The following is a 13,263-nucleotide window of genomic DNA, read 5'->3' on the forward strand; positions in this document are numbered from 1 at the left end:
AAGGCGACAGACATTGGGGGTCTGGGGCATTGGAATGTCCCTTTGGGGAGGGGACAGTGGACCCGCAGTGTCCTGGAGGCGGCATGAATAGGAGTCTGCTCCACAGCGAGGACATGCCCGGGGGAGCTCGGTGGATCTGGGGGATCTCGGGCTGCCCGCCCTCCTCAAGCTGGCCCCTCCCTTTGCGGCAGAACCAGTGGCCCAGCCTCTGTGAGTTCCGGCTCCATTTTAACAATGCGTTTTGGGAAAGCACAGAGTCTTGCCCAGTCAACTCTGCAGTCTTGGTATTTGGGTGTCGCTAGTCCCTTGATCAGACTTGCTCTTAGCAAAGCGCACGGAGGGGAGAAAGTCAGGCCTGAGACAATTGTTTAGGTCTGGGCTCCCAGGGTGCGCTCGGGTTTAGAAAATGCTAGCCATCCTGTTCTTAGCCCTGGGAGAGTGTGGAGACTCTGGCTTGAAGGTAGGCCTTTGAGATTAGAAGCAAAATCAATGGCCTAATTGGAGTTGAGGGTATGGTGAGTGGCTTCAGAGTAGAGATGAACGCATTGATTTAGAAATTACCCCATAAGCAAAGAATTGCTGGTACTGTCTTGAAAGTGGTCAATTTCAAAATGACAAACATAATTGACCAAACACGTTCCTCTTCGAAAGGGCAAAAATTCTTCATTTGTAAATGACACAAAATAGACATTTTTCCTGTTGCCAGAAGGCCCTTGTTTTAAAGTCGTTGTGTTATATTTGCTTCCTTGGCTTGTCATCTTTACAGCCAAACAGGATCTACAGGCACCTGGTGGTGCTCCAAGGAGCCTGGCTGGGACCTGAGCAGTGCTGTTACCACTCAGACTGGGGACCCCTATGGTGGCTGAGGGTGATGCTAGCTCGGGGTAGCCAAAGAAGTCACCCTTCGCATCTGAATGTTAACAATGGGCCCGCCCCTCCCCCAATTCCCCTGCCTGGCTGCCTCTCTCCACTTGGCACTTTAATTCACAGCCACTTTGAGAGGCAGCCCCTCCTCCTCCGGTCTGGATTTAATATTTATATTTAAGTGTAGATTAAAGAAATTCCCATGAAATCCCTCAGAGCCACAGAGCGACATAAGTATGTTTTTGTGTTCGTTGTGACCACTATACTTGTGTGTGCAGCAGGGAGGATTAGAAGCATTGCCTTGTCTGGGGGAGAGGGGGCAAGCAGTATTCTGCGTGTCTAGCATCTGGAGAGGAGGGTCTTCTGTTTGTTATGTGTTAGTGAGGGAGTGGTGACTTATGTTTACTCACTAGTTTTCTGAGCTGTGGCCACCGAAGAAGAGAGAGTTGCTAAGGGCTTGCATATCGGAGGAGCAGGGCTCCTCAAAATTCTTTCTAAAGGGTTTTCTATGTATTAGAGCTCTGCAACTTAGCGAAGGAAATTCCACCCAGATGTCTGCAGTGGAGCTTTGGAGGCTCTGTTTTTGGGGGTGGCAGGAAGTGGATAAGGGTAGCTACATGGAGAGAGCACCAGAAATGGGGAGCAGACTCGGGATTGGCGCCAGGCAGGCAGGCAGGCACTGCAGGTGGGATGCAAAGCTTGGAGCTGCCTGGTGAGTGCATCCTGACTACCGTTCAGTCCGCTGGAATCCTTGGTGCTATAATCAGGCCAGGAGGCTCTGGATTAGAGGCTGGAAGGCATCTGCCACAGGCATGGGCTCCGCACTTGTCCCAGAGTGTGCCTAACTGGGAGCACCTTGGCCATGGCCATGGCCATGGCCTGGTCCAGGAGGGACTCCGTGTGGAAGAACTGCTGTGGACTTTTGATGGTTTTCTGCAGAACTGTGATCTCCAGCCCTACAGTTTTAGAGCCTATTTACTGGAATTCCTCGAACTCCAGGTAAGTGGGGTCCACGATCGCTTTTGCTCACCCAAGGTCCGCCATGTTTTCCAGGCCAGAGGATGCCTCAGAGCCTGTTTCTAGACCCCGAGGCACCTGTTCCCTACCCCTAACCCGCCACGTTTCTTTATGTGGGGACCAGCTGGACTTCTTGGGGCTCCAAACTCAAGTGCTCCTGGGTGCCCAATAACCTGGCGACTCGGGTTGCACCTCGGAAAGGTGTCTGATGGCTCTACCCGGCCTCCCGTCTTTTTGTAGATCGGGGGTTGTCGCCGCTTAAGGGGCTGCAGACGCACATCGATGGGTGGGCTCTGGAGCCAGCAGAGATGTTGCGCTCTTGAGAAGCACCAGAGCTAGGGCCCGAGGGAAGGCAACAGACATTGGGGGGTCTGGGGCAGTGGATTGTCTCTTTGGGGAGAGGACAGTGGGCCCGCAGTGTCCTGGAGGCGGCGTGAATAGGAGTCTGCTCCACAGCCAGGATGTGCGCGGGGGAGCTGGCCGGCTGTCGGGGAACTCCAGAGGCCTGCCTTCTGCAAGCTGGCCTCTCCCTTCACATTGGAACAGGTGGCCCAGACCCCGAGAGGTCCGGAGAGCTGGCTCCATTTTAACAAGGCATTTTGGGAAAGCTCAGAGCCTTGCCCAGTCATCTCTGCAACCTTTGTATTTGGGTGTCGCTAATCCTTTGATTAGACTTGCTCTTAGCAAAGTGAAAGGAGGGGAGAATGTCAAGCCTGAGACTAACTTTAGGTCTGTGCTCCCAGGGTGCTATCTGGTTTAGTAAATGCCAGCCATCCTTTGGGATTTGCGACCAGGGACTTGGGAACCTCACGTGGGTGCTGCAATTACCTCATCTTCCAACTATGGCCAGAAAGTACTGTGGGGAGTTCTGGTCTCAGCCCTGAAAGTGTGTGGAGACACTGGCTGGCTCCTGGCTTGGAGGCAGACCTTTGAGATTAGAAGCAAAATCAATGGCCTAATTGCAGTTGAGGGTTTGGTGAGTGGCTTCAGAGTAGAGATGAATGCTTTGATTTGGTAATTACACCATAAGCAAAGAACTGCTGGTACTGTCTTGAAAGTGGTAAATTTCAAATTCACCAACATAATTGACCAAACAGGTTCCCTTTCGAAAGGGCAAAAACTCTTCACTTGTAAATGCCCCAAAATAGATATTTTTGCCTGTTGCCAGAGGCCCTTTTTATTAAAGTTACTGCGGCCTTCTTTGATGTAGTCTGGTATAGATTTTTGTTTTGCTTTGTGTTTTAATGTAAGTGTTATGTTTGCTTCCTTGACGTGTCATCTTTGCAGCTAAACGGCATCTATAGGCACCTGGTGGTGCCCCAAGAAGCCTGGATGTGACCTGAGCGCTGCTGTTGCCACTCAGACTGGGACCCCCCCCCCCGTGTTGGCTGAGTGTTTACAGAAGTCACCCTTGCTTTGTGAATGTTACCAATGGGAGCGCCCCTCCCCCCTTCCCCAGTCTGGCTGCCTCTCTCCACTTGGCATTTTAATTCACAGCCTCTTTGAGAGGCAGCCCCTCCTCCTCCGGTCTGGATTTAATATTTATATTTAAGTGCAGATTAAAGAAATCCCCATAAAACCCCTCAGAGCCACATAGCTACATAAGTATGATTTTGTGTTCGTTGTGACCACTTTACTTGTGTGTGCACCAGGGAGGATTAGAAGCATTGACTTGTCTGGGGGTAGGGGGCAAGCAGTATTATGCGTGTCTAGCAATAGAGAGGAGTGTCTTCTGTTTGTTTTGTGTTAGGGAGGGAGTGGTGACTTAAGTTTACTCACTAGTTTTCTGAGCTGTGGCCACCGATGCAGAGAGAGTTGCTAAGGGCTTGCATATCGGAGGAGCAGGGCTCCCCCAAATTCTTTCTAAAGGATTTTCTATGTATTAGAGCGCTCTGCAACTTAGCGAAGGAAATCCCACCTAGATGTCTGCAATGGAGCTTTGGAGGCTCTGTTTTTGGGGGTGGCAGGAAGTGGAGAAGGGTAGCTACATGGAGAGAGCACCAGAAATGGGGAGAGGAGTCGGGATTGGCGGCAGGCATGCGGGCACTGCTGGTGGTATGCAAAGCTTGGAGCTGCTGGTGGGCGAGTCCATTCTGACTCTGGTTCAGGCCGCCTGGAACCCTTGGTGCTATAATCAGGCCAGGAGGCTGGAAGGCATCAGCCACGGGCATAGGCTCCGCACTTGTCCCGGAGTGCTCAGAACTGGGAGCAGCTTGGCCAGGCCATGGCCATGCCCATGTCCAGGAGGTACTCCGTGTGGAAGTCCTTTTGTGAACTTTTGATGCTTTTTCTGCAGAACTGTGATCTCCAGTCCGAGAGTTTTAGAGCCTATCTACTGGAATTCCTCCAACTCCAGGTATGTGGCGTCCAGGATCCTTTTGCTCACCTGGCCCGGGCATGTCCCGGGGGGGGCACTATGTTTTCCAGGCGGGAGGATGCCTCAGAGCCTATTTATAGACCCCGAGGCGCGTGTCCTCCACCCCTAACCCGCCACGTTTCCTTACGTGGGGACCAGCTGGACTTCCTGGGGCTCTAAACTCAAGTGCTCCTGGGTGCCCGATAACCTGGCGACTCGGGTGGCACCTCGAGAAAGGTTTCTGATGGCTCTCCCCGGCCCTACTGTCTTTTTGGAGAACGGAGGAATTCGCCACTAAAGGGGCTGCAGACGCACATCAATGGGCGGGCTCTGGAGCCGGCAGAGATGTTGTGCTATTGGGAAGCACTTGAGCTAGGACCCCTAGGGAAAGCGACAGACATTGGGGGGTCTCGGACAGTGGAATGTCCCTTTGGGGAGGGGACAGTGGGCCCGCAGTTTCCTGGAGGCGGCGCGAATAGGAGTCTGCTCCACAGCCAGGATGTGCACGGGGGAGCTCGCTGGCTGTGTTAACTCGGACAGGCGGCCCTCTGCAAGCTGGCGTCTCCCTTCGCCTCGGAACTCGTGTCCCAGCCTCAGAGAGGTACGGACAGCTGGCTCCATTTTAACAAAGCGTTTTGGGAAAGTTCAGAGTCTTGCCCAGTCAACTCTGCAGCCTTTGTATTTGGCTGTCGCTAATCCCTTGATCAGACTTTGGCTTAGCAAAGTGAAAGGAGGGGAGAAAGTCAGGGCTGAGACTAACTTTAGGTCTGGGCTCCAAGGGTGCTCTCTGGTTTAGAAAATGCCAGCCATCCTTTGGGATTTGCGACCAGGGTCTTGCGAACCTGACGTGGGTGCTGCAATTACCTCATCTTCCAACTATGGCCAGAAAGTGCTGTGGGGAGTTCTGGTCTCAGCCCTAAAAGTGTATGGAGACGCTGGGTTGCTCCTGGCAACCTGTTGCCAGTAGGCCCTTTTTTGTGTTTTAATGTAAGTGTTATGTTTGCTTCCTTGGCGTGTCATCTTTGCAGCTAAATGGCATCTATAGGCACCTGGTGCTGCTCCAAGAAGCCTGGCTGTGACCTGAGCGCTGCTGTTGCCACCCAGACTGGGGCCCCCGTGGTGGCTGAGGATGATGCTAGCTCGGGTGCTTACAGAAGTCACCCTTGCTTTCTCAATGTTAGCGATGGGCTGCCCCTCCCCCCTTCCCCTGCCTGGCTGCCTCTCCACACTTTGCACTTTAATTCACAGCCTCTTTGAGAGGCAGCCCTGCCTCCTCCGGTCTGGATTTAATATTTATATTTAACTGTAGATTAAAGAAATTCCCAAGAACCCACTCAGAGCCACAGAGCGACATAAGTATGTTTTTGGGTTCGTTTTGACCACTATACTTGTGTGTGCAGCAGGAAGGATTAGAAGCATTGGCTTGTCTGGGGGAGAGGGCAAAACAGTAGTATACCTGTCTAGCATCTGGAGAGGAGTGTCTTCTGTTTGTTATGTGTTAGTGAGAGAGTGGTGACTTTTGTTTACTCACTATTTTGGTCTTTAAGTGTATAGTTTTCTGAGCTGTGGCCACTGATGTAGAGAGAATTGCTAAGTGCTAGCATATCAGAGGAGCAGGCCTCCCAAAAATTCTTTCTAAAGGATTTTCTATGTATTAGAGCACTGTGCAAGTTAGGGAAGGAAATTCCACCCAGATGTCTGCAGTGGAGCTTTGGAGGCTCTGTTTTTGGGGGTGGCGGGGAGTTGAGAAGGGGAGCTGCATGGAGAGAGCACCATAAATGGGGAGCAGGGCCGTGATTGGAGCCAGGCAGGCGGGCACTGCCGGTGGGATGCAAAGCTTGGCGCTGCCCCGAGAGTCCATCCTTACGTGGTTCAGCCCGCTGGATCACTGGGTGCCATAATCAGGCCAGGAGTCTCTGGATCAGAGGCTGGAAGACATCCGCCATGGGCATAGGCTCTGCACTCTCCTGGAGTGTGCAGAACTTGGAGCAGCTCGGCCTTGGCCGGGTCCAGGAGGGACTCCTTGTGGAAGTTTACTGATACTACCTTCTATCCCCTGTAGTGTGTGTGTGAGGGAACTGGATTTTAGTGCTGGTCCTCCATGCATTCTGCTTTAGTCATTAAACAAAGTGAGCCAGTTTCTCCATTCAGGTTGGTTGCAGAGTGAGACTAATGATTGGTTTAATTCACCAGAATGGAAATATCTGCTTTTTTGTAGTCTTTTGGCATTTTAGGAAAGTCTGACTATTTCTTCAGGATGGGAGCTTTCTTCATGCAGGGGTTATTGGATTTGACTTACCTATGGAGTCTCAGAAATGTTTTATTAGGAGTGTGAGGGTTCTGGACTCTTCTGCTTTTGAATACAGATGATAAAGGTCATCATTAAACTTTAAATACTCTCTTTAGACCCATTTTGTTGACTTTCTTCCTAGTTCTCACGCTGGATCATAGTTTGGGGCTGTAGATGTGTTGCTTCTGTGATCTCTTTTATTTCACACTGCTGTGAGAATTATCTGTAGACATTACAGTTGCATACCTCTTCTCATGCCCAAGCACCTACCACTTTGTGCCTTCCTTTCTATCTTAATTCTGAATCTATAGTAAAATATCCATTTTGTTTGTCAAGATTCACGAAAGAGGAAGGACATTCTGTCTAATTTACAATCTGGTTACATTCCAGCACCTTTTCTTCTTCACTTGTCAATGATTGATAATGGCCCCTTCAGCTAAAGTATTTGCTTGTTAATAGTGAACAGAGAATGATAAATTTCCAGCAAGCTTGCTGCCTCCTTCAGCTATTCACACAGAGACTGGTGCATATTCATGGCAGGCAAATGACCAAAGGAGAAGCTGAATCTCCTTGGCCTCCAGCTATCCATCAGGAATGGGGTTAAAGTTATTGAAGAGCTATGCAAGAAAGCCCTGCATGTGTTTACTAACTGTGCAGTGGTGAGTTCTTCACTATGTTTCTTGACCCTCCATTCTTGTGGGGCGTGTGTCTCTGATATGCTTTAGAAATATCCTCTGGAAGGTTTGTGGCCCATCAAAGTAGTGAGGGGATGGTAATGGGTTACCAGTATTCCCAATGAAGCCGCCTTCCAAGAAGACCTGCTTCTGGGGTTGCAACATGTAATCAGCAGTGGTTCATTCAAATATTTTCCTTCCATGTACCCATTAAAGTATGTAATCTAGTGCAGAGCTTTACAGGTCTGTGATACACACTTGGTGTTTTGAAACTTTAATTTTTATTTATTATGATTTTTTAATTTTTTTCCTGAGACAAGCTTTCTTTGTGAATTTGGAGTCTGACTCTACCTTCCATGTGCTGGGATTAAAGGCACAACCACCACCTATCAATTTTTTTTTTGTTTTTGTTTTCAAATTTTAAAACCATATTAAGAAAATGCTCTCTTAAAGAAAGCACGTTCTTTCTGCCCAGAGTAATTTCCAAACAACCGGAAGAACAGATTGGCTCTAGTGAAGAAGGTAGAGTTCGTTCATACTTTCCATCCTCCATAGTGGGAGTGGGGAAAAGTTGGAATTACCCAGATGGGGAGCATTTACCAAATGCTGTGGGTGGACAATGGGTCACTGGCAAGCTCACAAGGCATCCTATTCTTCAGGATTGTAAATAGATGCCATATAGGATGGTTAAATAGTCCAGTTCATTTTCTTCCTTGAACTTCAGTTGTGTCTAATTATAATAACAGTATTTATAGCACTTCTTCAGTCCTGAAGTCCCCATGGCCACCAAGACATTCACCTGTACTTTGTGTACCCTCATCTTGAATCTCCCTAGAATATGTGTGAGAGTGCTGTTCCTAGGTTCAGCATATCTGTGTTGGAAGGGAGTGATTTTATTGAGGCCTCGGCTTGACCAATTTATGTGTGTTGTGCTGTACAGCTGTACATCTGGTTTCTTTGTGTTTGCCTGTGCTGTTTCCTGGACTGTATATGGGTCTCTGGGATTGAACAGGGGTCATCAGGCTTGGTTGCAAGCATGACTACCCACTGAGTCACCTTCCCTGTTCCAGTTTTGTTTTTGAGATATGTTCTAGCTTAAATAGGCTAATTTAATTAAATAACAATAAAAAACTGGTGTCAGTGGACCACCTTCTCTTTGAAGTTGTTCAACAACACCCAAGGAAGTAACAAGCAACCTAGTGCATATGCATTGTGTGTGTGTGTGAATGTGTGTGTGTGTGTGTGTGTGTGTGTGTGTGTGTGTGCACCTTAAAAAGTTTAAGCCATTTATTTTATTTTATTTAAGGCATGACGTTCTGAGAGAAAGGAACATATGTGTGTCAGGGGGTGGGGCAGTGGGACCTGGAGAGAAGGAGTAGGGTAGAACCAAGACACATTTTATAGGTGTACAATTCTTTTTGAACTATCAGTTTTGAATGAAGTTTAAAATGTCCCTTGTGCTTTCTGCTACATTCTAACCACATAATAATACACTGTCTGAGAACTGGCAGTTCCTCACATAAATCACCAATGTTGGTGTGGATTTGAACTTTGGGAGTCCCATCATCTTTCCCTTATCTGTTGTTTCATCCTGGCCTCGAGAGTCATCCAGACTTTTGGGCCACTCTGGTTAAATAATACCAGAGTCCAGGCTGTAAGGAGTTGGTTTCTATGCTTTATTCTGAAGCTTTAATATTTCCATGAGTCTGCAGGCTTGGCAGCTCTCTCTGAGTGTGTTGTTAGTGTTAGCACTTGCAGGAGGATGTTCATCAGGAGGCTCTTGATTTCATGCCTCAGGGAAACTCCCCTTAGGGAAGTTCTTTCAGCAATATGGCCAGCAAGAAAGGAAAGGAGGAGAACTTTTTGCCGGGAGCATCCAAGGGATTTGGTATCAGGAGTCTTAGTTCTAAAGATTTGCTTCGAAGAATTATTTGAAGGAGCAAATACATGGGTGGGGGAGGTTGAAGACTAAGGAGGTAGTTGTTGTCCTCAGAAGGAGAGGGCTTTTCATTTTGCAGCTGAATCAATATGATTTTAATTATTTCTGGTTATCTTTTATGGGCTTGTAAGACATTTCTTTTGTTCTGTGTAATTAAAAACCCCATTGTTATATCAGTTACTGACTACATATGATAAGTAATTTGAAACATTCTTGATGAAACTTGTCTGCTAATTAACATCAACACAGCTCAAGGACACTACCAGGACAACAAAGGTTCTGGGCATGTGCCATTCTTGGAATTGATGAGATGTCTCTGGTGCCCAATAAACCGAACCGAGATACCAATGGTTAAAAAAAAAAAACAAGCAGGTGGGAAGGTCTGACTCATCACCAGGGAAGAGTTGTAAAGTTGCACCAAAGATTATTGGAATATTACAAGCACGGGGACGGCGGGGGAGGACCAAGTGTCAGCAGGCTGTTCCCGCCTGATAGGCTGATGGCTCAAGAACGGAAAAGTTTATCCTTTTGTTTTCTGAGGTAAATTCCTAAAAGCATTTGTCCAATGAAGACACCCTTAGTGAACCAAATTATATCATTTAGATGTCATGGTGGTGGGTGATTTGTAGTGCAGGGCTCTTTGATGCCTGTCTTTAAGGGTGTTCACTTTTACCAACTCAGTGGCTTTTCTTTTATGTGTTTTAGATTTCTACCTGGACAAGGCCTGGTTCTATACCCACAGATAGGAGACAAATTGGATATTATTTGCCCAAAAGTTGACTCTAAAACTGTAGGCCGGTATGAATATTATAAACTGTATATGGTTGATAAAGACCAAGCAGACAGATGCATCATTAAGAAGAAAAATACCCCCCTGCTCAACTGTTCCAGACCACACCAAGATGTGAAATTTACCATCAAGTTTCAAGATTTCAGCCCTAACATCTGGGGTCTAGAATTTAAGAAGAACAAAGATTATTACATCATATGTAAGTATAATTCTCTCTCTTTATTTTGTAGGCATTGGGATAAGCTAAGTTTGTATTGATTTCTGTTTCCTTTCAATTAACATGGTAAATCATTTGTTAAGAAGCTTTGTTCTTTTTGTTTTTTCAAAATAAATTAATTGAAAATTGGTACCCTGTAGTGTCAGTATTAATTAAATATAAATACTCAGCAGGGGCAAACCTGCCAGGATTCTTATGGTATTGAAATAAGTAAATTATACGAAGGGACTCAGTATCTCTACTGACAAAACCATCTTTAAGGAACATTTATGAGGTTTTATAGGTAAATCTGTGTGATTCTTTTTCTCTCCATCCTTCCATCTGTCTGTCCAACCAACCATCCACTCATTCATTTAGTGTGCATTCTGTTCCAAGAACTGTGTTTCAAAGTTAGGACTCAATAAAGCAAAATGTAATAGGGGTACACTTCACCAAGACACCATCACTCCAGACTGGCAGAGCTCAGATCTTAGTAGCATGGGGCATACAGACAAAAGCCAGTACGGGTGGTCACGTTATGTCCTGATGGAAAAGAGTAAAGTGGAGGAGTGCTGCCTGAATGAAACTCCTGCATCTGTCATAATAATGTGGCATTATTTCAGGAGTAGGGGATAGGTGTTCATTTGGTATATCTGAAGTGCATTTGTGAGCTGTGCCCATTTTGATGGAGATAAAAATTAAAGCAAAATGCTGGGCATTGGTGGCACATGCCTTTATCCCAGCACTCGGGAGGCAGAGGCAGGTGGATCTCTGTGACTTCAAGGCCAGCCTGGTCTCCAGAGCGAGTGCCAGGATAGGCTCCAAAGCTACACAGAGAAACCCTGTTTCAAAAAACCAAAAAAAAAAATTAAAGCAAAATAAAACAGTTAAAAAATAGCCAAGAGGCATAGACAAAAATTTGGAGGGAGAAAAAACAAGATAATGTTGACAAAAAATAATTTATATAGTTTCTTACTATACACACATTTACCCCTAAAACTCCAACTCTTTGGATGTGCTTGATCCTTGGGAAAATGCTGTGGCCTTTTTGCCCGTCTCACTTTCAAGTCTAGCAACACAGAAAATAGAGCCGTTTTCACTGCTGAGGGAAAACCCAGACAGTATGGCTTAGAACACTTTATACACCAGCAAATGTCAGGGCCAAAACCCAAGGCAGAGCCAAAAAACATAGATCACTACTGTAATTGTAGAGCCATGTTTCCCCAGCCATGTATGCACTGTAAAGAGAACATGCAGAAATGCATGGTGTATGTACAGGAGTAGCAAAGAGAGTGTGCATAGATAATAATAGCGACTATACTCTACAAATATGCAAAGCACACACACGACACTGCAGGGAGTGAGAAACATTGGAGCATATATGCATAGTATACATACACAGTGAGCGTAATGGCAGGAGACAGACACGATGCATCCATACTTTGCAGCTTTGTTACAAAGCCATTTAGAGAATTCACTGGCCTCAGGACAAACAGCAATGTGTGTAGACAGAACAGCTTAGACAGACAGAAAGACATTGGTAGAAGGGTTGTGCTCCCTGTCGCCCCTCATTGTTAAAGTGGAAAAGGAGCCCAGCTGGCCAATGTGGGGCAAGGTGGTTGCCCCTACCTGGTTATATCCATGTTGTCCCAAAACCCAGACAGGGAAAGGGGTATGGTAACCCTATGTCCAGTTGGAGTTTTCCCTAGCAGGAAACTTGGCTAAAGTGGCTGATGGGGGTTGATAAAAACAGATGCTTGCAGGGACTTACACAGTGATGAGAATGCAGACTCAGAAGACTTGAGTTCTAGGATGCTACTTCAGCACATTCCTGGCTGGAGGAAGGAGCAAGGGGGTGTCAGAAGGCTCCCCTGATAGTGTTTACAGAACTTGGAGGTTTGACAAGCATAGCATCAAGTTCATTGTTCTTTAATCAGGAGGTCTGGAGTGGAGGAAGCAGGAGTTGGGAGATGATTACCGAGTTTTTAAATTACCATGTTTGCTCTTTTGCACTTTCTAGTTTGCGCCCCCCCCAGGAGTCGGTGGGTATTTTGGAAGGTGCTGCCCCTTTTACCTATAGAGTAATATTAAATCATGTGTTTATGGGAGGGTGTGTTTAATCGAATTTAGAAGCAGGTATCCTACATGTCACAATGTTTCCAGGATCCATTTTTCTTTGTTTATTTTTCTATTTCTTTTCAGCTTTCAGCATCCCATACATTCAGAAAACTTGTGACAAAGAGTGAATTCTTAGTATTCAAATTGTTTTCAGACATTTCATGTTCATGAAATCGTATTGATTTCCTGATTTGTTCTTTAATTTTTTGTCCATTTTATTTTTAATCAGCTACATCCAATGGGTCTGTGGAAGGCCTGCATAACCAGGAAGGAGGGGTGTGCAAGACAAGAGCCATGAAGATCATCATGAAAGTTGGACAAGGTAAAGATCAACTGCTGCTTTGTGACCCAACTGTGAGCTGGTATAGCCCCCAGCTAGCGTGGCACCTGGGGTGACGCTCACCATCACCGCTCTTGTTAGTTTTGAAGGCAGACCATTTTCTGCACTTTGAACCACTGGTTGAGTCCCGCAATCTGACATGCTCAGTTTTTCTCATTTAGATCTCTCTAAAAGTTCAGGCCAGTGAAACAGGGTGTCTGCTTCAGATACATATATATCTCTTTACAATGCAGAACACCTCTTTGAAAAACAATCAAAGTGTCTATTATGTAAACACTGGAACTGCTTTTTGTTTCATTTTCAAATCTAGACAAAGAGCTGTGTTTTCACGTAGAATAACCTATTGTGAAGAAACAAAGAATTATTCCAATTCGAGACTAGTATAGCTGTAATCAACTTGTTTAGTGAAATTGAAATGTCATCTGGAATGCTTTGACTGCCAAATGCAAGAATCCCTACAGTTTCCACAAATGGCCTCTTAATCTAAACCTAACAATTAACTAGGATAACCATTCTGATTAAAAAGGAAGGTTATATTTTTGTATTTCTCAGTGCTTTGCATAAAGAGTCTTATGTTCATTGCTGTTCATGCCTCTTGAGATATCTTTGCAACTCCTGAAGCTTGCTACATTGTCAGATGTCTGTGCCATGATTAATCGCTTCTTCTTCATGCAGATGC

General features: G+C 46.2%; 2 protein-coding genes across 2 annotated transcripts in view; one reads left to right on the forward strand and one right to left on the reverse strand.

Annotated features, from left to right (window-relative positions):
* Positions 1–13,263, reverse strand: part of LOC118239749 (ephrin-B2-like) — a 222,944-nt gene that overhangs the window by 198,927 nt on the left and 10,754 nt on the right. The window lies entirely within an intron of this gene.
* The window catches only part of LOC113837940 (ephrin-B2-like), a 423,845-nt gene continuing 412,314 nt past the window's right edge, over positions 1,733–13,263 (forward strand). The window contains exons 1-3 of the mRNA XM_035453628.1: positions 1,733–1,863; positions 9,846–10,129; positions 10,321–10,430. Of these exons, the coding sequence (XP_035309519.1) occupies positions 1,733–1,863; positions 9,846–10,129; positions 10,321–10,352 (447 nt within the window). The 3' untranslated portion in view covers positions 10,353–10,430. The remainder of the gene's footprint in view (positions 1,864–9,845; positions 10,130–10,320; positions 10,431–13,263) is intronic.

The sequence above is a fragment of the Cricetulus griseus genome, unplaced genomic scaffold (genome assembly GCF_003668045.3).
Source record: "Cricetulus griseus strain 17A/GY unplaced genomic scaffold, alternate assembly CriGri-PICRH-1.0 unplaced_scaffold_1, whole genome shotgun sequence".
Classification (NCBI taxonomy): domain Eukaryota; kingdom Metazoa; phylum Chordata; class Mammalia; order Rodentia; family Cricetidae; genus Cricetulus; species Cricetulus griseus.